Here is a 23,608-nt window from a genome sequence, read left to right on the forward strand (position 1 = left end):
GTGGCTCCATGCTGGGCTTTAATTATGTCTTTAGGCTAAATGTTTAAAAAGTAGCCTTGGGCTGGAGAGATGGCTCAGGAGTTAAGAGCACTGGCTACTTCTCCAGTGGTCCTGAGTTCAATTCCCAGCAACCACATGGTGGCTCACAACCATCTATAGTAAAATCTGGTGCCCTTTTCTGGCCTGCAGGCAGAACACTATAAACATAATAAATAAATAAATAAATCTTTTAAAAAAATTAACCTTAACAGGAGGGAGAGGCAGCCAGATCTCTGAGTTTGAGGCCAATCTGGTCTACACGGGGAGTCCCAGGCCAGCCACAGCTACATAGTGACACCTGTGTCAACAGCAGCAGCAAAAGTCACCGTAAGTGTGGGGGACCTGCCCCCACCTTTTCCCCCCGAGGTACTCTTGAGAAGTGAGGGATAAGAGATTCAGATAGAAGTATAGAGAGGAGAGAAACAGATAGAAACACAGGATAGCCTCGGGAGGGTCTGGATCCTTATCCACTGGCCCCTGCTGTCTCTTCTAAAGGGCTTTTTAAAGGAATGTCAAGGGGTGGAGCAAAGACCTCCCCCTAGCACAGCCAACTGCAGACTCTTCCAGACACCTGGTAACCATGCACGCGGTCAATCCACCCACTTATGCAGCTCTGCTGGGTAAAGCAAGCTCAGATCTGACTAGGAAACCTCTGTGGGTTCCACACATAAGTCTTGTTCTTCGTTGTTTTTTGAGACAGAACCTCACCTGCTGCCCAGTCTGGCTTTACCCTGTATGTAACCCTGCTGCCCTTGACGCCTCCCAATGCCAAGGTCACAACCTCTGTCCCTGCACCTAGCCCTCCAGCTCAGTGTAGGAGATCTACTCAGGTTCTCTAGTTTCATTAGCAGTGGCTGCTCAGCATCCCAAATTCCATACCATACGCCTTATAATCTTGTGCTTTTGGTGACCGCTCACCAGTTTGTAAATATGTGGCACCACCAGCGCCAGTTGGTATTGTGAACACACCGATTTCAAAAATTACTGCATTTATTTATTTGACTGTGTACATGTGTGCAGGGATGCTCCTGCCATGGTACGTGTGTGGAGGTGAGAGGACAAGCCATGCTGGTTAATTCTCCTCCTGTCGGTACATCCAGAGTATCAAACTCTGGCAGTCAGCCTTGGCTGCAAGCATCTCTACCATGGCAGCCATCTCGCTGGCCCCACACTGGTGATTTTTAAAGATGCACTGTCGATACCTTCTTTTAAGTCTTAGTACTTCTTATATCAGCCAAGATAAATGATCACTTCTTCCTAGTCAGTAGTTAGCCCGTTAAAGAGTGTCTGGAATGTGAGTGTGTGTGTGTATGGGGGGGGAGTCTAGACAGCCACAGTGCCTGTAACTTGCCCTTTAGGCTGAGATCAGTCTGGTTTTCCCTCCGCAAGCAGCTTTCCTGGTAGTATACACAGAACATTACCCAGTCGGTGGGGCCCAGGCTTTGATTTGCTCCTATCTATCTGTTTGTCTGTCTGTCTATCTGTCTATCTATTTTTGAGGCAAGGCTCATGTAGCCCAGGCTGGACTCAAAACTTCTCCTTATTTAAGGATCCTGGACTCCAGATTCTCTTGCTTCCACCTCCCAGGTGCTGGGATTCTGGGTGTGTGCGACCATGCCTGGTTCAGATTCCCTACTCGCAAGGCGTTGTTAACACATGCTTACACACCGGGCGGTGGTCGCCTTTAATCCCAGCACTTGGGAGGCAGAGGCAGGCGGATCTCTGTGAGTTCGAGGCCAGCCTGGGCTACCAAGTGAGTTCCAGGAGAGGCGCAAAGCTACACAGAGAAACCCTGTCTCAAAAAACCAAAAAAAAAAAAAAAAAAAAAAAAAAAAAAACCAAAAAAAACCACATGCTTACACACCCCAGCTTTTAATAAGAAGGAAATGATCCAAAGCAGTTATGAGGCCCGGGAGATGACTGAGTAAGTGAGGTGCTTGCTATATAAGCATGACTTGAGTCTGGACCCCAGAACCCACATAAAAGCCAGATGTAGCCGGGCAGTGGTGGCGCACGCCTTTAATCCCAGCACTCGGGAGGCAGAGGCAAGCGAATCTTTGTGAGTTCGAGGCCAGCCTGGTCTACAGAGCGAGATCCAGGAAAGGCGCAAAGCTACACAGAGAAACCCTGTCTCGGGGGGAAAAAAAAAAAGCCAGATGTAGCAGCTTACAGATGAGGCAGGCAGATCTTAGGGATTCTCTGAACAATCTGTCTAGCCAAAGTAGTGAGCTGCAGGGTCAGTGGAAGGCCTGTTCCCATAGAAGGTGGAGAGCTGTCAAGGAAGACTGCATGAAGTCAACCTCTGACCTCCACACACATGCGGGTAGACACACCTGCACACACTTACATACACACACATGCAGGTAAGCACACCTGCACACACTTACATACACACATGCAGGTAAGCACACCTGCACACACTTACATACACACACATGCAGGTAGGCATACCTGCACACACCTACATACACACACATGCAGGTAAGCACACCTGCACACACCTACATACACACACATGCAGGTAAGCACACCTGCACACACCTACATACACACATATGCAGGTAAGCACACCTTCACACACTTAACATACACACACATGCAGGTAGGCACACCTGCACACACCTACATACACACACGTGCAGGTAAGCACACCTGCACACACTTACATACACACACACACACACATGCAGGTAAGCACACCTGCACTCACCCACACACTTGAGCATACACTACATACACACACAAAATCAACGGACGTGTACAAGTGTCAATGTGCAAGGATAGTCTCCTTTTGTAAGCATCTTGGGAGGAGATTTGTCTGGCCTTGATGTATGATAGTTTTTGTTTTCGTTTTTTTTCTTGACTGTTGGGTGAAGCTTTTTTTGTTTGTTTGTTTTTTGTTTTCTTTTAATGAAATCTTGTTTCGTTTGCGCTAGGAAGGGACCACGTTGTGTTCTGTGTCTGTAGATCTTATCCTGAGGCTTCCTAGCAGGGTGGTTCCCGCTGCTGTGGCGTGGGAGAATGAGACAGCTTGGCCACTAGCTGTTTGTCAAGGGCCGCGGGAGCTTCACTTGAGTACCTCAGCGAGTTCACAGAGACTGTTCCCCGGTCTCCTCTCCCTGCGCCTCCTGCTTCTCGAGAAAATGGGTGAAAGTGTTCTGTTCCGGAACAAGCATGGTTTTCTCATTGTGGTAGGAGAAGGAACTGCCTGTCGGATCCGGGCCATTGTGGCTGTCACTAGTTGTGTCTGGTCTTGGGGTGACTGTGTGATTGTTGGCATTCATCCCTGCGGGTATTTGGTTGACTTGGATTGGGTTTTCCTAACCTGTGTCTTTTTAAATTTTTTCCCCTAGGTGAATGTGGGATGTGTCCCCAAAAAGGTAAATTTTTAATTTCTCCTTCTCTCAATACTCCTTGTTCATGTTTAGTAACTCATGGTCAGAATAAGGGTGTCCCAAACGGACCCGTTACACATTGTCCTAGTTAGCCTTCTGCTGCTGTGACAAGCACCAGGCCCAAAAGCACCCTTGGAGAGGAAAGGGTTTATTTTAGGTTACAGCTCGCAGTCCATCATAAAGGGAGGTCGGGCCAGGCGCTGAAGCAGAGATCCTGGCGGGACACTGCTTGCTGGCTTCAGCCTGCTTTCTTATACAGTCCACAGTGCGGTGGGCCCTGTGACGTCAGTCAGTGTCTTAGTGAGGGTTCTGTTGCTGTGGAGAGACACTGTGACTGACCACGGCAACTCTCACAAAGGAAAACATTTAATGGAGGTGGCAGCTTCCAGTTTGGAGATTTAGTCCATTATCGTCATGGTGTGGAGCCTGGCGGCTGGAAGTACGGCAGTGTGCAGGCAGACATGGTGCTGGGCAATTCTGTATCTTGATCCAAAGACAACAGGAGGTGAACTGTGACACGGGGCGTGGCTTGAGCATATATGAGACCTCAAAGCCAGCCTCCACAGTGACACACCTCCTCCAACAAGGCCACACCCACTCCAGCAAGGCCACACCTCCTAAGAGTGCCACTCCCTTTGGGGGCCATTTTCTTTCAAACCACCACAATCATTAATCAAGAAAATGCCCCACAAATTTACCTACAGGTCAATCTAATGGAGGCCACAAACCTACAGAGATCCTTCTGTCTCTGCCTCTGCCTCTGCCTCTGCCTCCTGAGTGCTGGGATTAAAGGCATGCTCCACTGCACCCTGGTAGTTGCCTCTTAGCAGAACAGCCTGAAATCACTCTTGCGGGAAGGATAGAGTGAAAGAGCATTCGCCAGTAACTAGAGAATAGGCCTAAGTTGCCGCCGCCATTCTGAAGAGGTCTGAGCCAAAAACCCTAGAGCAGTTAGTTGACAGAGAGGCCCTCTCTCCGGAGGGTATTTGGTGCTACTGTGTGGTCCACGACGTGGCCTGGAAGTCAATAAGTGTCATGCTGCAGGATGACTGAAGGCAAAGTGACATTTGTTAACGTAATTTATTTGTGGCATTGGTAAATCCTCCATGTGCATTAAGATAATGGAACAGATAAAATGGTTAGTAGTGGTAGTCTGTCGCCTAGAGTTCTGGATACTAGTTTGAAGCTTCCTCTGATGGTCACGTGGCCTAGGCAGCTGCCTCCAGAGAATGAGCTGTACTCCACAGAGGAGAATGCAGCCTCTGTGGTCACATACGTCCTTGAAAGGGTAGGGTGACGGTTCCTGGCTGCATAATAGGATGTATTACCTTTAACTTTTAAACTCTCCACGTACCTTGTGCCTTTTCTGTCTAAATTGTACACTTGTAAAGTTAAGCTGTATTCTAGTTCCTGAAGCTGAATGAAAAAGGACAAAGCGTACAAAAATACAGAATTTGAAACAGGAGTAAGAGCGATAGTAAACAAAAAGCATAAGCAATACTGAAAACCTTTAGAGGAACAGTTATGAGGCCAGTAATAGTCTGCTTTTTATCATGTTTATAGGCTAGGTAGTTTAATTGTAGGTGTTATTTTCCCCGATATTTCAGAGTCCTTACTATAAAATTTGTCTAGCCAGATCCTGAATCTTCTCTCTTAATGTATTTCGTTGTTATTTAACTCCAGGGTCACTATTTTTATCTGTTACGTTCCCCTCGTGGTTTTTGTCTTTCTTCGGCACTCAACCCTGACTAATTTTGACACTTCTTTTCTAGGTGATGTGGAACACAGCTGTCCACTCAGAATTCATGCACGATCATACGGATTATGGCTTTCAGAGTTGTGAGAGTAAATTCAATTGGCAGTAAGTGCTCAGGGGCTTCCGCTTACAAGTACAGGTTCCATTTACAAGTGCGGGTGGTTTTGAAACTTGTAGGGGCGGGGGTTTACTGGGTCTGAATATGTACAGGGCTGGGCGTGGAGCTTGGGCTAAGAGTCCTTGCCTGGGTTGTGTAAGGGCCTGGGTTCCATCCCTACTGCCATAAATGTGTGTGTGTATATGTGTGTCTATATTTATGCACAACGTAAAATTGGCCATTTTCACCATTGTAAATACACAGTGTGACTTTAAGCACATACACACTGTTTCACAGACAGTACCCCTTATGAATTTCCAGAACTTTCCCATCATTCTGAGCAATCATTGCCTTTAAATAATAACTCCTGATTCCCTACTTTGCTATCAGCCTGTAGGATCATATGATCTCCTTTTAGGCCTGATTTCTTTTCTTTTCTTTCTTTTTCTTTTTCTTTTTTTTTTTTTTTTTTTTTTTTTGATTTTTCGAGACAAGAGTTTCTGTGTGTAGCTTTGGAGCCTGTCCTGGAACTCACTTTGTATACCAGGCTGGCCTCGAACTCACAGAGATCAGCCAGGCTCTGCCTCCCAAGTGCTGGAATTAAAGGTGTGCGCCACCACCACCCGGCTCCCTGAAATCTATTGTTCAGTGTCACAGTTAAGGTTTGACTGGCTGGAGTGGGCTTCCATACTCTTCACTACCACATGCCACCTCTGTACGGCTTCCTCTGTACAGTGTGCCAGTGTGTTTATCCAGGCATCTTGCAGTCACCTTGGGTTGCTTCTACTTTGATGCCTCCATGAAGACTGACGGACAGTCATCTGTTGGAGACCGTGTTTCCAGTCCTTCTGGGTCTGTACCTAGAAGCATGTGCTGGGTAATAGGACAGTCCTGTGTGTAACTCTCTAAGGTATTGCCACCAACTTTGGAATCATCAATTTCTCAAGGAGTTTAAGTAAATCTGTTCATGCAGAGTCCATCGGGGACCGTGCTGGAACAGCTCTCCTGCTTTGTTTCTAATATTTTATTACTGTGTGTGTGTGTGTGTGTGTGTGTGTGTGACATGCATGCATGCTGCAACACGTGTGGACGTCAGAAAACAGTTTGTGGGATTGGTCCTTCCTTCTTGTGGGTCATGGGATTGAGCTCAGGCAGTCCGGCTTGGCAGCATGTGCCTTTCTGTCCTGAGCCATCTGGCTGGCCCGTCTCCGGATTTTCTACACAAAAAGAGGCTTGTGTGTGCTGTGGGATGTTCTGTATGGCAAATGTGTTGCTAATTAGTCAATAAATAAAACACTGATTGGCCATTGGCTAGGCAGGAAGTGTAGGCGGGACAAGGAGGAGAATAAAGCTGGGAAGTGGAAGGCTGAGTCAGAGAGACTCTGCCAGCTGCCACGATGACAACCAGCATGTGAAGATGCCGGTAAGCCACGAGCCATGTGGCAAGGTGTAGATTTATGGAAATGGATTAATTTAAGCTGTAAGAACAGTTAGCAAGAAGCCTTCCACGGCCATATAGTTTGTAACCAATATAAGTCTCTGTGTTTACTTGGTCGGGTCTGAGGCTGTGGGACTAGCAGGTGAGAGAGATTTGTCCTGACTGTGGGCCAGGCAGGAAAACTCAAGCTACAGTGTACCATAGATGCCACCTGAGCATGCTCCAGGACGGAACAGGCCCTCAGCACCTGAGAAGCCTCTGACGCAGGGGGACATCTGTCTTCAGACACTTGCTTCCTTTGTTCGAAGGGATAGTCAGTGGTCTTGGAGGCTGGGGCCCTGGCTGCTGGGTGAAGAAAGGAAATACTGTCTGAGTACTGACTCGGCTCTCTTTCCAGTGTCATCAAGGAGAAGCGTGATGCCTACGTGAGCCGCCTGAACACCATCTACCAAAACAACTTAACCAAGGTGTGTATGCTGGCCTTTGGACTTGGTGAAGGGGTCGTAGAGGAGGCACCGGATCTGACCAGACAAAAATGAAGCCTTTGGATGTATCTTACTATGTCTTACTTTTTTTTTGTTTTTTTGTTTTTTTTGTTTTTTGAGACAGGGTTTCTCTGTGTAGCCATGGCTGTCCTGGAACTCACATTGTAGACCAGACTGGCCTAGAACTCACAGAGATCTTCCTGCCTCTGCCTTCCAAGTGCTGGGATTAAAGATGTGCTCCACTCTTGCTCAGCTATGTCTTATTATTTCTGTATTTTCTCTATCTTAATAATTTCGAAGCTGACTTTACTGATCAGGAGCCTTTGATCCAGTAGTCCAGTCTCTTTTCTGCAAGGAAGAGAGAGTGTATGCAGGTCCATAGACCAGATCTCACCTCATGTGTGCATGCTGAGTAGGTCTGTCCCTCCAGTTAAATCAGGAGAGAGGGATTTACAGAACAGTGTGCTGGTCGAAGCCAGGAACACAAGCTGAAAACCCAGTGTTGAACATTTGCTCAGAACAGCTTCTTTCAGACCAGATTCAGAAATGTGATTTTGTAAGTAAATTTTTACCAAGAAAATTCTACAAAGGTGTATTTGCCTACAACAAATATTTGCCTTCTGTCCCTCTCTCCTGATATCCTTTTTAAATTAAAGATTTATTTTTACTTACGTGTGTGTGTGTGTGTGTGTGTGTGTGTGTGTGTGTGTGCATGCATGTGTGCGCGTAGATACCCATAGAGACAAAGAAGGTGTCAGATCCCCTGGAGCTGCAGTTATAAGCAGTTGTGAGTCATCTGATGTAGGTGCTAAGATCCAAATCTGGGTCTTCTGGACAAGCCCAGTTAACCACTAAGCCATCTGTCCTGCACCCCTCCCCCTGTGTAGGGTCTTAGAATGTAGCCTTGGCTGGCCTGGCACTCACTGTATAGACCAGGCTGGCCTTAGAACTCACAAAAGTCTGCCTACCTCTGCCTCTTGAGTGCTGGGATTAAAGGAGTGCGCCACCGTGTCCAGCTCCTACTGGAATTTCTTTAATGAGGCTAACTAATTTTTTTTTCTTTTTTTTGGCTAACTAAATTTTAAGAAAAAGATGGGCATATGAGATGGCTCACAGCTAAGAACACCGGCTGCTTTTCCAGAGGGCCCAAGTTCGATTCCCAGTCACCCACATGGTGACTAAGAACTATAATTCCATTTCCTGGGATCCGATGCTGTCTTCTGGCCTCTGCAGGCACTTAGCATGCATGGTGCCCATGCATACATGCAGCAAAACCATACACATAAAATAAAATAAATCTTAAAACAAGATAGGAAAGTTATTGAGAAATCAGCATTTGTACAAAGCTCAGGCTTGGTATGTGGTGGAGCTCACTCTGACCTTGTGATAGGGTTGGGCTGGTAGGAATTCCACAGCAAAAGAGACCTGGATGCCATGTCCCAGACAGTGCGAATCTTTCTCCCGACCATTACGTGTGCTGTCGCTACTCAGCCCTTTTTCTCCCAGGGAGAACTCGCTGCCCCCCCAAGAAAGGCTGCTAGGAATGCTTGTGGGTTTGGCATTAATTGAAATTCAGTTCATTAAGCCAGGCACCTGCAAGAACAGGCCTGGAAGGGAGGTTGGGAGGGAGGAAAGAGTTCAGAGCCAGACATGCTGCAAAACGTTGACTCATTCCTTTGTGTGAACATACTTACGTGGCTCCACTAGCTTTTAATAGTCCACCTTTGTGTGCCAGGACATAGGTCACAGCTGGCTGGAGTTTGCTGGCAGGCCTCAGATTGACCCCTTGCACAGGGTTGCACTCAGAGCAGGTCAGGCATTAGTGTTCCCAGAATTTCCACGGTAGAGTGTCTCTGTGTAGTTTGTTGTTTTGAACTCTCTTCCCACCAAAGACAGTAAAAGGTCGCATCTTCTGTCATGGCCAGGGTATTTCTCTGGTGTCTGTTCCTTTCACCTTTATCCTTCTCCCTTGTCCTTCTTACTCGTCTCCCTCTCCTCTGGCATGTCATTTCCTGGTGTCTTTTCATTGTCGGGAAGACTTTGACCTTCAACCCTGGGAACCAAAGATGCTGTCTTGTTTCTTGGAGTGACTGGCTTGGCTTTTGTTCTCTTGGTTTTGGCTCAGGGTAGCGCTGTTCTTTCTCCTTGTTACTAACATCCAGCGCTAACGGGCAATGAGCTCTCCTGAGTATCCGTTACCAGTCAGGAGGTCTAAGAATGTGAACCACAGAATTCCTCTTGTTACTGACAAATCCAAAGTTAAAATCTTAAGTGGAGCAATGTGCGGTGGCATTGTATAATCACTTGTAATCTCGGCTGTGAAAGGCTGAGGCAGGGGGATTGCTATTTCAAGGACAACGTGGGTGGAGCTGGAGAGATGGCTCAGCGGTTAAGAGCACTGACTGTTCTTCCAGAGGACCTGGGTTCAATTCCCAGCACCCACAGGGCAGCTCACAACTGTCTGTGACTCCAGTTCCAGGGGACCCTCACACAGACAAACACACAGCCAAAACACCAATGCACATAAAATAAAAATAAATCAATTATTTCAAGAAAAAGGAAAACTTGAGCTACAAGAGCCAGGTGTCATGCTGAGCTTTGTAATTTCAACACTTGGAAAGTAGAGGCAGAAGAATCCGGATTTTTAAGGTCATCCATGACTACATAATTGGGTTGGAGGCTAACCTGGGCTATTTTGGGGTGAAGAAGTAAAGAGTTGTATTAGACAGATAGATTTGTTGTTGTTGTTGTTTTGTTTTGTTTTTTCAAGACAGGGTTTCTCTGTGTAGCTTTGCACCTGTCCTGGAACTTGCTCTGTAGACCAGGCTGGCCTCAAACTCACAAAGATCTGCCTGCCTCTGCCTTCCGAGTGCTGGGATTAAAGACATATGCCATCCTCACCCGGCCAGATAGATATTTTGTGAGACAGGGGTTTACTGTAGCTCAAACTCCCTATGGACTTGCTGTATAGCCAAGGATGACCTTGAGTACCTGATCGTTCAGCTTCCTCCCAAGCACAGGATTATAGGAGTGCACCACCACTCCCAACCAGGTGTGTTTTTTTGTGTGTTTGCTTTTTAAGTCTTAAGAATATGCTGATGTCAATGTTCCTTCTCCAGTCCCACATAGAGATCATCCACGGCTATGCAACATTTACAGATGATCCTCAGCCCACAGTCGAAGTCAATGGACAAAAGTATACCGCACCTCATATCCTGATTGCCACAGGTGGCGTGCCCACAGTTCCTCGTGAGAGCCAGATCCCAGGTGAGTCTTCCAGAGGCCGGTACGGTCAGAGAGTTTACAAGCCACGTCTTGGGATCTGCCTACACTGGTTCTGTCCTGAGAAAGGTCAGAAAAGAAGGTCCTGAATCTACGTGGTAATTGACAATGAGCCAAAGAAAGCTATTTCATCCAGCTCGGGACTCAGGAAGAGAAATCATGGAGAACTTCAGCTTTTCTCTCCTGGTGTGGCACAGAGTGCTGCCCTCCCTCCTGGGGTTGTCAGACAAATTTTTACTTCTGAGACTCAATATACAGTAACTGTTCAAGAGAGAGAAATCTTGTAAAAAGGATAGCTCTTCCCATTCCAGGTTTTTGTTTCTTATACAGCAAGGTGTGAAAGATTAAACTAGCCATGAATCTCAGAGGTGGTCCTATCTGCCTGTGTATCTATGTGTTGGGCTAAGAGCTAGGGATGAATCATGAACAGATGACCATATTCACTCCAAAGACAGATTGCTCATTCTTTCTCCCACATAATATCAAGTGTGAGACCTTGGTTCTGTTTGGAGCAGTGCAAAAAAAAACAAAACATGACCTGGAGAGAAGGCTCAGCCATTTAGAGCATGTGGTGCTCTTACAGAGTGCCTGAGTTCGGTTCCCAGCACCCACATGGTAGATCACACCGTCTATAACTCCAGTTCAGGGGATCCAGCATCCTCTTCTGACCTCCACAGGCACTGCACCAAGGTGGTGCACAGACATACATGCAGGCAAAACACACACACACACACACACACACACACACACATACACACACACATATACACACACACACACATATAAATAACGGTGAGGCTATAGAGATGGCTCCATTTTAAGAGCACTGGTTAATCCTCCAGAGGACCTGGGTTCAATTTCTAGCACCCACATGGAGCTTAACAACCAACTCCAGTGCCAGGGAATCCAGCACCCTCTTCTAGCCTCTCCAGGCATTATATACATGTGATACACAGACATACGTGCAGGTAAAACACCCATACCCATAGAATAAAATGATACTTTAAAAAGCAGAACAACAGAACTTAATGTCTATTCTGTCTAGAGAGGAGTCGAGACATAGAATGGGGAAGAGCCCTGATCTCACTCTCCCTCTACTGTACCTTCTGATGTTTTTACTTACTTATTTTTGTTTTTTTTCTAGACAGGGTTTCTCTGTGTAGCCCTGGCTATCTTGGAACTCACTCTGTAGACCAGGCTGGCCTCGAACTCACTGAGATCCACCTGCCTCTGCCTCCCAAGCACTGGAATTCAAGGCATGTGCCACCACTGCCTGGCTCGGCGTTGCCTTTTTTTTAGTATTATTTTTAAGATTTTATTTATTTATTATGTACAGTAGTCTGTCTGCATATATGCCTGCATGCCAGAAGAGGGCACCAGATCTCATTCTAGATGGTTGTGAGCTACCATGTGGTTGCTGGGAATTGAATTCAGGACCTCCAGAAGGGCAGCCAGTGCTCTTAACCTCTGAGCCATCTCTCCAGCCCCCAGCCTCACCTTTTAAATGACTTCAAATGTTACTTCATTGATTAAGGTAATAAAAAGAAATGCATCGTCTAAGCTCTCTAAGACACCAGATGGTGAAGGTAGAGATGGTCTTGAGGTGGGTGTATAGAGCTTTAATTGGCAGCTTGAGCCTAGAAGAGTGGGGCCTAAAGATGAGGGGACCAAAGTCTCATGCAGTAGCCAACTTTATTCAGAACATCAGACAGTTTGTACTCTGAGGGTTAAGAAGAGTCACCTGAGTAAAGTGTCCAATCACAAGGACAAGCTACATGTGGCAAAACATGTTTTTCCATAAAGTCATATGAATAACAACAGCTGAAGTAAACTCATTCTTGCCTACCAAACACATTCTAAGAACAATTCAATGTTTCCAAGAAACTGAGGTCATAAGACTCTTGTCTTGTCTTGGAGTTTTCTCACAAACACCCAGAATTCTTACATGATGCCATTCTTGGACTGTTTTCGGACAGAAGGGAGGATCCACATGGACAGGCATGACCCAGGAAGACTCCTAAGAAGGGGGCTCTCAGTCAGAACTATGTGCTGAGAGAAAGCAGAGCAGGAAGAACCAGTGAGTCATGAAGACATCTCTGAAGGCTTTTCAGCCAGTTCAGTCAGCTGGACGGCACTGATCTTCTGGAAGCAAGAGCTTTGAGTCGAGACTAGAATTAGGTTGTGATGGAATTATGGGAGCCTCCTCAAGCCAAAGTCAGTTTGGTAACCGCAGCAAATCATGGTTGGCTTATAAACAGTGACAAGATCTGTGTGATGTTCAGAAACAAAGCGGACAGGGACTGGATGAGGAGAGACTTTCCGTAGTCTGCAGGAGGTGGAAGAGAGCTCTAAATGGGTGCTCTCACCAGAACTGAGATGGGAGACTCTCAGCCCTGTTCTCTGGGTACTTGCTGAGCCCCCTACTTGGACTAGGGGGAACAGGCTGAAGACAGCCCATGAGAGGTTGGATGCTGTACGTCTCTGAGTTAAAGAAAGGTTTCAGAACATAACTCTTCACCACAGAAACCTGCCAGGGTGTGCCGTGTGCTCGTGGCTCTTAGATTTGGAAAGATGGGTGTATCTGTTAACTGAGGAGGTCCAGATTAGGATGTGAGTGTTAGAGAAAGAGGCCCTATCTGGATTATCAGGACAGAGTACTTCCTCTGGCTAAAATGGTAAGAGGCATATAGTTTGGAAAATTAAGATTTAAAACTGAATGGACAGGTTGAACATCCATATTCTCAAAGTTGAAAATACGAAATGCTCCAAGATTCAGTTTTTTGACATACCACAAGCAGAAAGTTCTGCCCAAGGAAACTTTATTTCATGTATAAAATTGTTTTAAATGTTAAAATATTTTGTGTTAAGCCAGGTGGTGGCGGCGCACGCCTTTAATCCCAGCACTCGGGAGGCAGAGCCAGGCGGATCTCTGTGAGTTCGAGGCCAGCCTGGGCTACAAAGCGAGTTCCAGGAAAGGCGCCAAGCTACATAGAGAAACCCTGTCTCAAACCCCCCCCCCAAAAAAAAATCGTGTTACCCGTGCCCCCATCCAGATAGGTCTTGAAGAGCTCCAGTGGCGCAATGGTTAGCACACGGTACTTATAAGATAGGCCTTGAAGCCCAGACTGACCTCTAGTCCACTCTCTTCTTTGAATTCCTTGTCCTCCTGCCTCTGTCTCCCCTGTGCTGGGATTACAAGCTTATGGCCTCATGCCCAGTTTATTATGTACAGTTTAATCTTCAGCTGTAGTCCTAAGACATCTGTCTCAGTTAGCATTTCTGTTGCTGTGATAAAACACCATGGCCAAAAGCAACTTGGGGAGGAAAATACAAGTTCATTCTACCTCACAGATTACAGTCCATTGTGAAGGGAAGTCAGGGCAGGAACTCCAGGAGGGAACCTGGAGGCAGGAACTGAAGCAGAGGCCATGGAGGAACCCTGCTAACTGGCTTGCTTCCCATGGCTTGTTCAGCCTACCTTTTTGTTTTTGTTTTTGTTTTTTGTTGTTGTTTTCGAGACAGGGTTTCTCCATGTAGTTTTGGTGCCTGTCTTGGATCTCACTCTGTAGACCAGGCTGGACTCGAACTCACAGAGATCCGCCTGCTTCTGCCTCCTGAGTGCTGGGATCAAAGGCGTGCGCCGCCGCCGCCGCCGCCGCCGCCGCCGCCGCCGCCGCCGCCGCCACCACCACCACCACCACCCAGCCTCAGCCTACCTTTTTAATACAACCCAGGACCACCTGTCCACATTCATCAAGAAATGCCCTATAGACATTCTCAATTCTGAAAAACTTCTGAAATTTGAAATTCTGGCCTCACAGGTTTCAGATAAAGGGAACTTGAAAGAGAATTAAGAAGCAGGACAGATGTAAATATGGACCTGGAATATTTGAGGAGGAAATCAACACTGCTCCTGTATATGTAGTCTTGAAGAAGAAAAACAGGTGGAAGTCAGGTGTGGTAGCGCATGCCTTAATCCCAGCACTTGGGAGGCAGGGGCAGGGCAGGCAGAGCTCTTGTGAGGTCGAGGTCAGTTTGGTCTACATAGTTTAAGTTCCAGGATAGCTAGGGCTATGTAGAGAGGCCCTGTCTCAAAAAAAAAAAAAAAAAAGTGCAGTAAGTGAAGGGTGCCAAGACCCCACTCCTGGCTTCCTGGCTTAACTTGGAGTTAGACACAAAGCAGAGTTAGCAGTGTGTTCCTGACAGCTGACAGGATCTCGGTCCTTCAGGGAAAGCTAAACTGACTTAATCCATCACCGTTCCTATTTCTTGAGATAAACATAAAATGTAGACTCCAGGAAGACGTGTTCTCCATGGAGGTCTAAGAAAAGCTGCCGAGACAGTGCCTTGGCTGAGAAGAGTATTTGGTTCTTGAATAGCTTGTGTTTGGGCCAGGCATGGCAACTTATACTCCAAATTCCCACTGTTCCGAGAGGCTGAGGCAGGAGGATTGCCAGGAGTTTGAGGCCCGCCTGGGCTACGTAGTTAAGTCCCAGGTCAGCCCAGATTACAGTGTGTAACCCTTCCTCAGCCCTTGCTAAAAACAAGGTTAAATAGTGTGTCCATTTTACCACGGTGTGGTGTTTTTCTCCGTAGGTGCCAGCCTGGGAATAACCAGTGACGGGTTTTTTCAGCTGGAAGACCTGCCTAGGTAAGCAGACGTGACGAGTATTCATCTCCCCCTCTCCTGGGAACCAGTGCTCTTCCTTTTCTGAAGTCTCAGTTGACTTACCTGCCTCAGCATGAGCCACCCTAAAGTGTTTTTAGGCTCTACAGATATGATGTAAGTGAGTGTGCATGACTCAGTTGTGTTTGGATGATGATGTAAGTCAGTTCAGACCCACCCCCGAGCAAGCTCTATTACATATTGCCCATTACATATTTTAGAACTACTTAATAAACTTTTATTGATATGACTACAAGCTTAATGAATGAATTTATTCATGCTATAAAGAAAGGGCTCTGGGAACAAAAGGAAGTGAATTAGCAGTTCAGCTAGGTGTGGTGCTTTGCCCAAATCACGGTTGCTTGGAGGCTAGAGTAGAGAATGGCAGGAAGCTAGGCATTCCAGGCCAGTCTAGGTAACCTGGAGCAACCCGTGTCTAAAAAAGAACAACCAGCCGGGTGGTGGTGGCAGAGGCAGAGGCAGGCGGATCTCTGTGAGTTCGAGGCCAGTCTGGGCTACAGAGTGAGTTCCAGGAAAGGTGCAAAGCTACACAGAGAAACCCTGTCTCGAAAAAACCAAAAAAAAAAAAAAAAAAAAGAACCAAATATGGCACTGTACTTGTGGGGCACTTGGAAGGCTGAGGCAGGATAGCTTTGCTGGATAGTGAGTTCAAGGCCAACCTGAGCTGCATAGAGCTTCCCTCCCTCTCCAAAGCTATTTCGTAAGTGATTTTTTTTCATCCCTTTTTCTCTTATAAGTTTTTTTTTTTTAAATCATAAATTACAGTCTTGAATAAATCCTGTAGGTGAGGTACCAGTGCACCTCATGGTTCTGTTTTTGCCCTCAGAGGGCTAAAGGCTGGACGGGGTGGGCAGCTTGAAGCCTCTGGAAGGCTGTGGTGATAGTTCTCAAGGCGTCAGGAGGTAAAAGGGCGTTGCTTTGGGGACGCAGAAGTGTGGAAAGTTGTTTTCAGTGTATACTGTAGTGATGGGGGTGGGGTGAAGGGCCCACCTTCCCACCTTCCCTTAGTGGGAGCTAAGGGAAGCAGTGAGCTCCTTGTAGCTCTCAGAAAAAGCCGTGTGATGGCGACCTGTCCTTTTCAGTTGAATGCCACCTCCCCACAAAAGATACCCACCTCTCAGGAATCCACAGCTGTTTCTAAGGTCTCTACCCTTCAAGTACTCAGTCCTCTCTGACCAGCATCAGGGTGTGTTTCTTTAGAAATTCTTCATGAGCCAGGCCTTACGATTTGGATTTATTTTTTATTATTATTATTTTAAGATTTATTTATTTATTATATATTCAGTGTTCTGCCCACATGTATTGCCTACAGGCCAGAAGAAGGCACCAGGTCTCGTTACAGATGATTGGGAGCCGCCATGTGGGTGCTGGGAATTGAACTCAATACCTTTGGAAGAGCAGCCAGTGAGTGCTCTTAACCTCTGAGCCATCTCTCCAGCCCACAGTTTAGATTTATAATCCCAGCTACTCTGGAGGTTGAAGATGGAGAATTGTAAATTCAAGTCCCCTTGGGCTGTTGAACAGATTTTATAGCCAGCCTTGGCCACTTGGTCTTTAAACTTTATTTATTTATTTATTTGATTAAGGCTGGAGATACAGCTCAGAAGAGAGGCATGTCTAGTATGGAAAGAGCACTGGGTTCACACCATGTCAGTATCGAAAAAAAAACAGAAATCACTTTGAAGGCAGAAACCGTTAACTATCCCTAGCATAGTGCATAGAACAGTATAGGACTTCAGTGTCCAGAAAAGCAAGAAGGTGGGGAGAGGAACCAAGAAAAGCAAGTGTGTGTGGGTTTTTTTTGGGGGGGGAGACTTACGGAAAGGAAGGGGTCAACACAGGAGTGAGAGAGCCGGAGATGCCAGAGGAGCTGTGTCACAGGTTTTGAAGAGTATGGAAGCTTCTAGTCATGCTGAAGATTTTAGGGTAAGAGGGTCCTCACCGGTCATTTGCAACCATTTGAGGTCTTTATCCTCCAGCCAGGCCAGGAAGCTTCTGTAGGCTGGCATGTCTGTGGAAAGTCCTGGAAGACAGTTCCTTTGTTCTTTGCACAGTGGGAGGGGCGTGTTGGAGCCTTGGGAAACCTGTAGCAGAAATCTCTGACTGGGACTGTTACTCTCCATCCCTCAGCTTGGAAGTAAGCCTTAAGCAACAGGGTTTCTCCATCCTTGATCCACATAGTCATTCAAGCGTTTAACTGGGGCTTAAGCTCCTTTGTTAAACCGAAATGTATTCGGGAAGTTGAGTTCAGCTGCCTCCTGGGCCACCCAAATGCTGGGATTACTGGCATGAGCCACCATGCCTGACTTAAAATGGCTTTCTTAAATTGGCCTTAGGTCAAGCTACAAGGATTAATAGAACTGAATAATGAAGGAGGAGAAATACCCGCCTGGAAAATGATGGTACTGTTAGATGTCTGTATGGAACATTGGCAGGGGTTCAGGACCAGTCTCAGCCACTGCTTGTTGACCAGCTGAGATACAGAGGCTGTCCTAGATAGATAGATAGATAGATAGATAGATAGATAGATAGATAGATAGACAGATAGACAGACAGACAGACAGACAGATAGATAGATAGAGATAGATAGATAGATAGATAGATACAGATAGATAGATAGATAGATAGATAGATAGATAGAGATAGATAGAGATAGATAGATAGATATATAGATAAAGATAGATAGATAGATAGATAGATAGATAGATAGATTAAAAAAAAAGGACATGGGAACTTACATGTCAAATAAAAATATCTTTCTTTTTTCTTTGCTTTTGGAGGAGGGTCGAGATAGGGTTTCTCAGGGTTTCTCTGTGTAGCCCTGGTTGTCCCGGAACTCACTTTGTAGACCAGGCTGGCCTCGAACTCACAGTGCTGTGATTAAAGGTGTGCGCCGCCGCCCCCAAGAAGACAGCTTTCTTTTCTGGGGGAACATTTTGTTTTGTTCTGTTTGAGAATAATGCCTCGCTATGTAGCTCTGGATGGCCTGGAACTCACACCAGGCTGCCTCAGCCTCCAAACGCTTGGGAGTGCAGGTGCAGGTCACCATGTTACTCATAAAATATTAACTGTTGGGAAAACCGGGCAAAGAGCCCGAGGGAAACACGCAAGTGTGTACATCTGAAGCCGTCCCAAAGTCAAGTTGACGAAGTGGTCACCCTTTCCTTGCATCTCAGCCGCAGTGTCATTGTGGGTGCGGGTTACATTGCCGTGGAGATAGCTGGCATCCTCTCCGCCCTGGGCTCCAGGACATCTCTTCTGATAAGACATGATAAGGTAAGTCCCGTCTCCTCTCCTCCCCTTACTTTTTTGTCCAATTAGAGAAGTTTTCTTACGTTTTAAAAACTAGGTATCACCTAATTTTTAAATTTTAACTTCTTCTTATGTATATATGATACGTATAGGTGAGTGTGGATGGGCCAAAGCAGGAAGCATGAGAGTTCAGCCACAAACAAAGCCGAGAGAGTGAATTGCAGGTGTCACGAGGCTTTACATTGTCAAAGCTGGTCCTCCAGCAAGGCTGCATCTCCTAAACTTCCCCCAAACATCGCCACCAGTTGGAGACGCAGTGTTCAGATATCTGAGTCTGTGTGACACACTCATTCACACCACTCCAGGCAGTATGGCCAGCTCTTGTAGTCAAACCTTCTTTAAAATCAAACGTTCTAATACACAACAATCCAAAGATACACTAACGTGACCCTTCCGTGCTAAGGAGTGATGGTAGAGATATGTATTGAGTCCGTATGTTTCTGTAAGAGCCATGAGCTTTGTATGTGCAGTAAAATCACAGCAGGTTGTGACATAAAGTAGTCTGAAATCTGCCCTTTGGCGGTCATTGGCCCTAAGTGGCATGTTGCAGTATGGCATGCGTGCGTGGTGTGTTCGGATCCGCGGCACAGTGAAGTTGCAGTGTACGGCATGATGGGCCCTGCCAGAAACTCTTTAGACTCAGTATACATTTGGTTATGAATTAAGTTTCTGTCATTGTGTGTTCAGAAACTTTTACTGTTGCTCAGTTTTTGTGTGACATCCACCACCACCCCCATTTACTTCTACTAGTTTAAAATGCTGGATCTAGCTGCCGTTTTTCACGGGATAGTTGAGAAAGCCTTCCCACAGACCAGAGGGAAGGTCAGCCCCACTACATGAGAATTTCCCTAGATTCTGCAAAAAAGAAAAAGAAAGGAGAGGAGGGACGTGAAGATAGAGTTCTGAAGTTTGTTTATTTTTCAGAACTCTAAAATAGATGTGGACGAAATCGGATACAGTAGTGACGTAGGCACATAGGGGCTCTCCTAAACCCTGCCCCAGTGTGAGCGTGAGGGAGGGAGGCAGGGAGAGGAGGGGTAACAGAGGGGTAACTGCTCTCCCAAGTCCGTGCTATGACTCTAATCAAGTTTCATTTCCTCCCCAACATCCGTCTCTCCGCCACTGCCATGTCGAAGTGCAGGTTCTTAGAAACTTTGATTCCCTCATCAGTTCCAACTGCACTGAGGAGCTGGAGAATGCTGGCGTGGAGGTGCTCAAGTTCTCACAGGTACCCGGCCGGGGCTGGTCAGTCACACTTCCAGGGCATCATCCTGTGTGGGGAAGGGCTCCGGCACTGAGCTGCGTGTGCCTCAGCCGGCCCCTAGTTAGCTTTGCAAACGCATCCTTCCTCTACTCTGACTCCATGTGCCACTTCCTTCCTCTCTCTTTAATCTGTGTGGCTGTTTTCCCTTCATGTATGTCTGTGTACCGTGTGGCTCGCCCGGTGACCAGAGAGACCAGAAGAAGAAAGTGTCGGATCCCGAGGTGTCGGAGTTACAGACAGTTGTGAGCTGCCATGTGGGTGCTGGGAATTGAACCCGGATCCTCTGGACGGGCAGCCAGTGCTCTTAGCTGCTGAGCCAGTGTTCCAGCTCCTCATGTACTGTTTTGCACATCCTTATTTTTCAGATTTTTCAAGAAATCAATTTTTTAAGCACATGGGGTTTTTTATTATTATTATTTTATGTATTAATTTAAACCAAGCATTACAGACTACTTTATTCCTCAGGAAATTATTTAATTTTAGTAGAATTTTTTTTTAGAGATTCAGCCCGGTAAACATGAGTATGGTCTGTGCTACCCTTTCAGCACAGCCCATATTGAGCAGAGTAATAAATGACAGTGTGCTTTGGGGATGCAAAAAATGAAGGGATTCCATCTGCATCACCTTGGAGACCTTCATTAAATGATGAGCTGGGCACCCATAGGGATGCTCTCTTCAAGTGCATATCCATCAACAACTGGACTGTAAATGTTTGAAGTAAAAGAGTGTGTCTACTGAACATGTACAGGCTTTCTTCTCTTCACTATTCTTTAAATAGTATAGTCTTAACAAACAGCTATTACATGACATTGACTTTGTGTCTGACATTATAAACAACCTGAACTTGATTTAAAGTATTCACCATGTGCTTGGGTTCTATGCAAATGGCAACTCACAGCCGTCTGTAACTGCAGGTCCAAGGATTATAATGATGCCTTCTTCTGGCCTCTGTGGGCATGGCATACGTGTGTGTATACATATACACATGATTGCAGGTGTCCTTGTAGGGAAGGCCAGAGGTGTTGGAGTCCTCTGGAGTTGGATTCACAGGCAGTTATGAGCTGCCTAGTATGGGTGCTTAGAACCAAACTCAGGTCCTCTGAGCCACCTCTCCAGCCCTGGAAATATATTTAATTTTAGGCCGTAGCATTTCTGTGGTGTCTTAGTTACTGTTCTCTTGCTGTGAAGAGACACCATGACCAACTCATAAAAGAGAGCATTTAATTAACTGGGGGCTTGCTTAAAATTTCGGAGGGTGCGTGCATGACCATCATGATGGGGATCATGAGCAGGTAGGCAGGCATGGTGCTGGAGCAGTAGTTAAGAGCTTACATCTTATCCACAAGCAGCAGGCAGAGAGAAAGAGACAGACAGACAGACAGACTGGCTGGCCTGGCTTGGGCTTTTGAAAACTCAAAGCCCATTTCCAGTGACACACCCTTCCAACAAGGCCACATGCACCTCCTAATCCTTTCCCGACTGGGGACCATGTTGGAAGCCAGGCCAATCCCAGGCTTTTCCTGAGGCCCTGGTGTATGGAAAAGGAATATAGTTCCTTGTCTAAAAGCAAGAATATGCTTACCAAGGCCAGTAATAGTCTGAAGCCTCCCGGGCGGTGGTGGCGCACGCCTTTAATCCCGGCACTTGGGAGGCAGAGCCAGGTGGATCTCTGTGCGTTCGAGGCCAGCCTGGGCTACAGAGCAAGTTCCAGAACAAGCACCAAAACTACACAGAGAAACCCTGTCTGGAAAAAAAAACAGGAAGGAAGGAAGGAAAGAAGGAAGGAAGGAAGAAAATTGTCTGAAGCCAGAGCCTTGGAGGAGCTGTGGCTTCAGATCCTGGGAACCCAACTCTTGACTCTTTTTACAGGGCTGCGGTATCAGTCCCAGGCTGCTGTGTGTCCGGTCTGTGACACTTGAGATACCCCGTGTTCTTTTTGTACAGCGTTGCTTGAGTAGCCTCCTGCCCGCTTTGTCCTGTTGTATGATAGGTTCTGCCCACTCTCCCACTTCACCCCTGCAAACAGTATATAAGATGTGGTAATTCTTAAAAAGCTTGCTGTCATAAATCACCAGCTCATACAGACCTCCTGGTCCCTGTTGGGGTAGCCTTGGCGGTCCTGGAACTCTGTCTTATCTTCTCATCCCATCCTCCACCTCGACACCTTGCCCTTCAGGACCCTTATTCCTGTGGGTTCAGGTCAGGACCACACATGAGCCTATGGGGGCCATTCTCATACAGACCACCACATACAGAACATAAGCCAGCTTTCCTGGTCATTGGAAGAATCAAGGAAACAGGACTGACTCTGGGGAGTTTGGTGTCCATGGCCTTTGGCTAAAATTAAATACCTGTTTGAACTATAAGTAAATATTATCAAAAATTCTAGTTGGATGTAACGGCCCAAGCTTGTAATCCCAGCACTTAGGAGTCTGGTGCAGAAAAATTGATAGGAATTTGAGGTCAGTCTGGGCTATAGATTGAGATCCTGTCTCAAAAAACAAACAAAAAAACCTCACAAAAATTTGGTTCTGGTTTTACTGAGTCTAGTGCTTAGGTCTAAACTCCCAGGTCTTAGGAAGCTGAAGCAGGAGAATTTTTAAGTTCAAGGCTTGTCTGAACAACAGAGTAAGCTTAAGCCCAGACTGGATAATTTAGTGAGACCTCTGCCCCCCAAAAAGAGGACAAGAATGTAGCTCAGTGGTTGAGTGCTTGCCTGCCATGAGTTCTAGGTTCAGTCCCCAGTACTGGAAGAAAATCTTTGCTTTCACCCTGCCTTTGCGTTTTCCTTCCACACATACTTAACGTTTTTTTTGTTTTTTTTGTTTTTTGTTTTTTTTTTTTTAAATAGGTTAAGGAAGTAAAAAAGACACCATCTGGCTTGGAACTCCAAGTGGTTACTGCGGTTCCTAGTAGGAAACCCACCACGACCGTGATTCCAGATGTTGACTGCCTGCTCTGGGCCATCGGACGGGACCCAAATTCCAGGGGCCTGAATCTAAATAAAGTGGTACGCTGACCCGGTCCGCCCTGTGGAGTTAGTCTTCCATCTGCCAGTCGCCCCGTGACCTTTTGCACACCCATTCATCAGTGTGCTTTGTTGTGAAACCCTGCTGCTTTGGAATATTTCTCCAGATCAGGTGTCTTGTTAGATTGGAGGGGTCTGATACAGGTTGTCCAGCCATTTCCTGATTTCCCCAGCTCATTCATTCACAAGTACTCTACCAGCTAACCTATTTCCCCAGCTCATTCATTCACAAGTGCTCTACCAACCTGTTGCCCCAGCTCATTATTTCCTGAATTTTTAAACAATGAGGCCGAAAAAGGAGGTCGATTCTCACCTTATTAAAAGTTAAGATAGTCCAGGACAGACTGCAAAGCTACAGAGAAACCCTGTCTCGAAAAACCAAAAAAAAAATAAGTTAAGATAGGTCTGTTGTAATGCAAACTGAATGATTGCCGTGTGCAGGGTTGTGCCAGGGCATTACTCATCTCGTAAATCTTGCCAATAACCGAAGGGCGAGGAAACCAAGAAACAGGATTAATAGATAATTCACCAGGCTGGTAACTATGTACTAGGAAGTCTGTCCAGCTCGCCTGTCTGTGTTTTAGTGGCCAAGCTAAACCTGCAGTAGAAGCTCAAATATCTATAGCTAAATGGTTACATGTGTGAAATTTCTTAACTAGTGAGTTGACAGAGCTGGGATTCAAGCCAAGTCTGTCTGGCCGCCCCATGATGCTGGGAGTCAGCGCCAGGGCCTGATATAAGCTAAGTGTGTGCTCTAACCATGGAGCCACATCTCAGCTCCAAAGATCATACTCACGTATATGTATTCATATACGTGAATATATA

General features: G+C 46.3%; 1 protein-coding gene across 1 annotated transcript in view; it reads left to right on the plus strand.

Moving 5' to 3' along the window:
* Positions 1-23,608, plus strand: part of Gsr (glutathione-disulfide reductase) — a 42,008-nt gene that overhangs the window by 11,863 nt on the left and 6,537 nt on the right. Inside the window, exons 2-9 of the mRNA XM_059244650.1 lie at positions 3,393-3,419; positions 5,207-5,295; positions 7,123-7,192; positions 10,330-10,477; positions 15,089-15,143; positions 18,356-18,455; positions 19,633-19,719; positions 22,607-22,765. Of these exons, the coding sequence (XP_059100633.1) occupies positions 3,393-3,419; positions 5,207-5,295; positions 7,123-7,192; positions 10,330-10,477; positions 15,089-15,143; positions 18,356-18,455; positions 19,633-19,719; positions 22,607-22,765 (735 nt within the window). The remainder of the gene's footprint in view (positions 1-3,392; positions 3,420-5,206; positions 5,296-7,122; positions 7,193-10,329; positions 10,478-15,088; positions 15,144-18,355; positions 18,456-19,632; positions 19,720-22,606; positions 22,766-23,608) is intronic.

The sequence above is a fragment of the Peromyscus eremicus genome, chromosome 17 (assembly GCF_949786415.1).
Source record: "Peromyscus eremicus chromosome 17, PerEre_H2_v1, whole genome shotgun sequence".
Taxonomy (NCBI): domain Eukaryota; kingdom Metazoa; phylum Chordata; class Mammalia; order Rodentia; family Cricetidae; genus Peromyscus; species Peromyscus eremicus.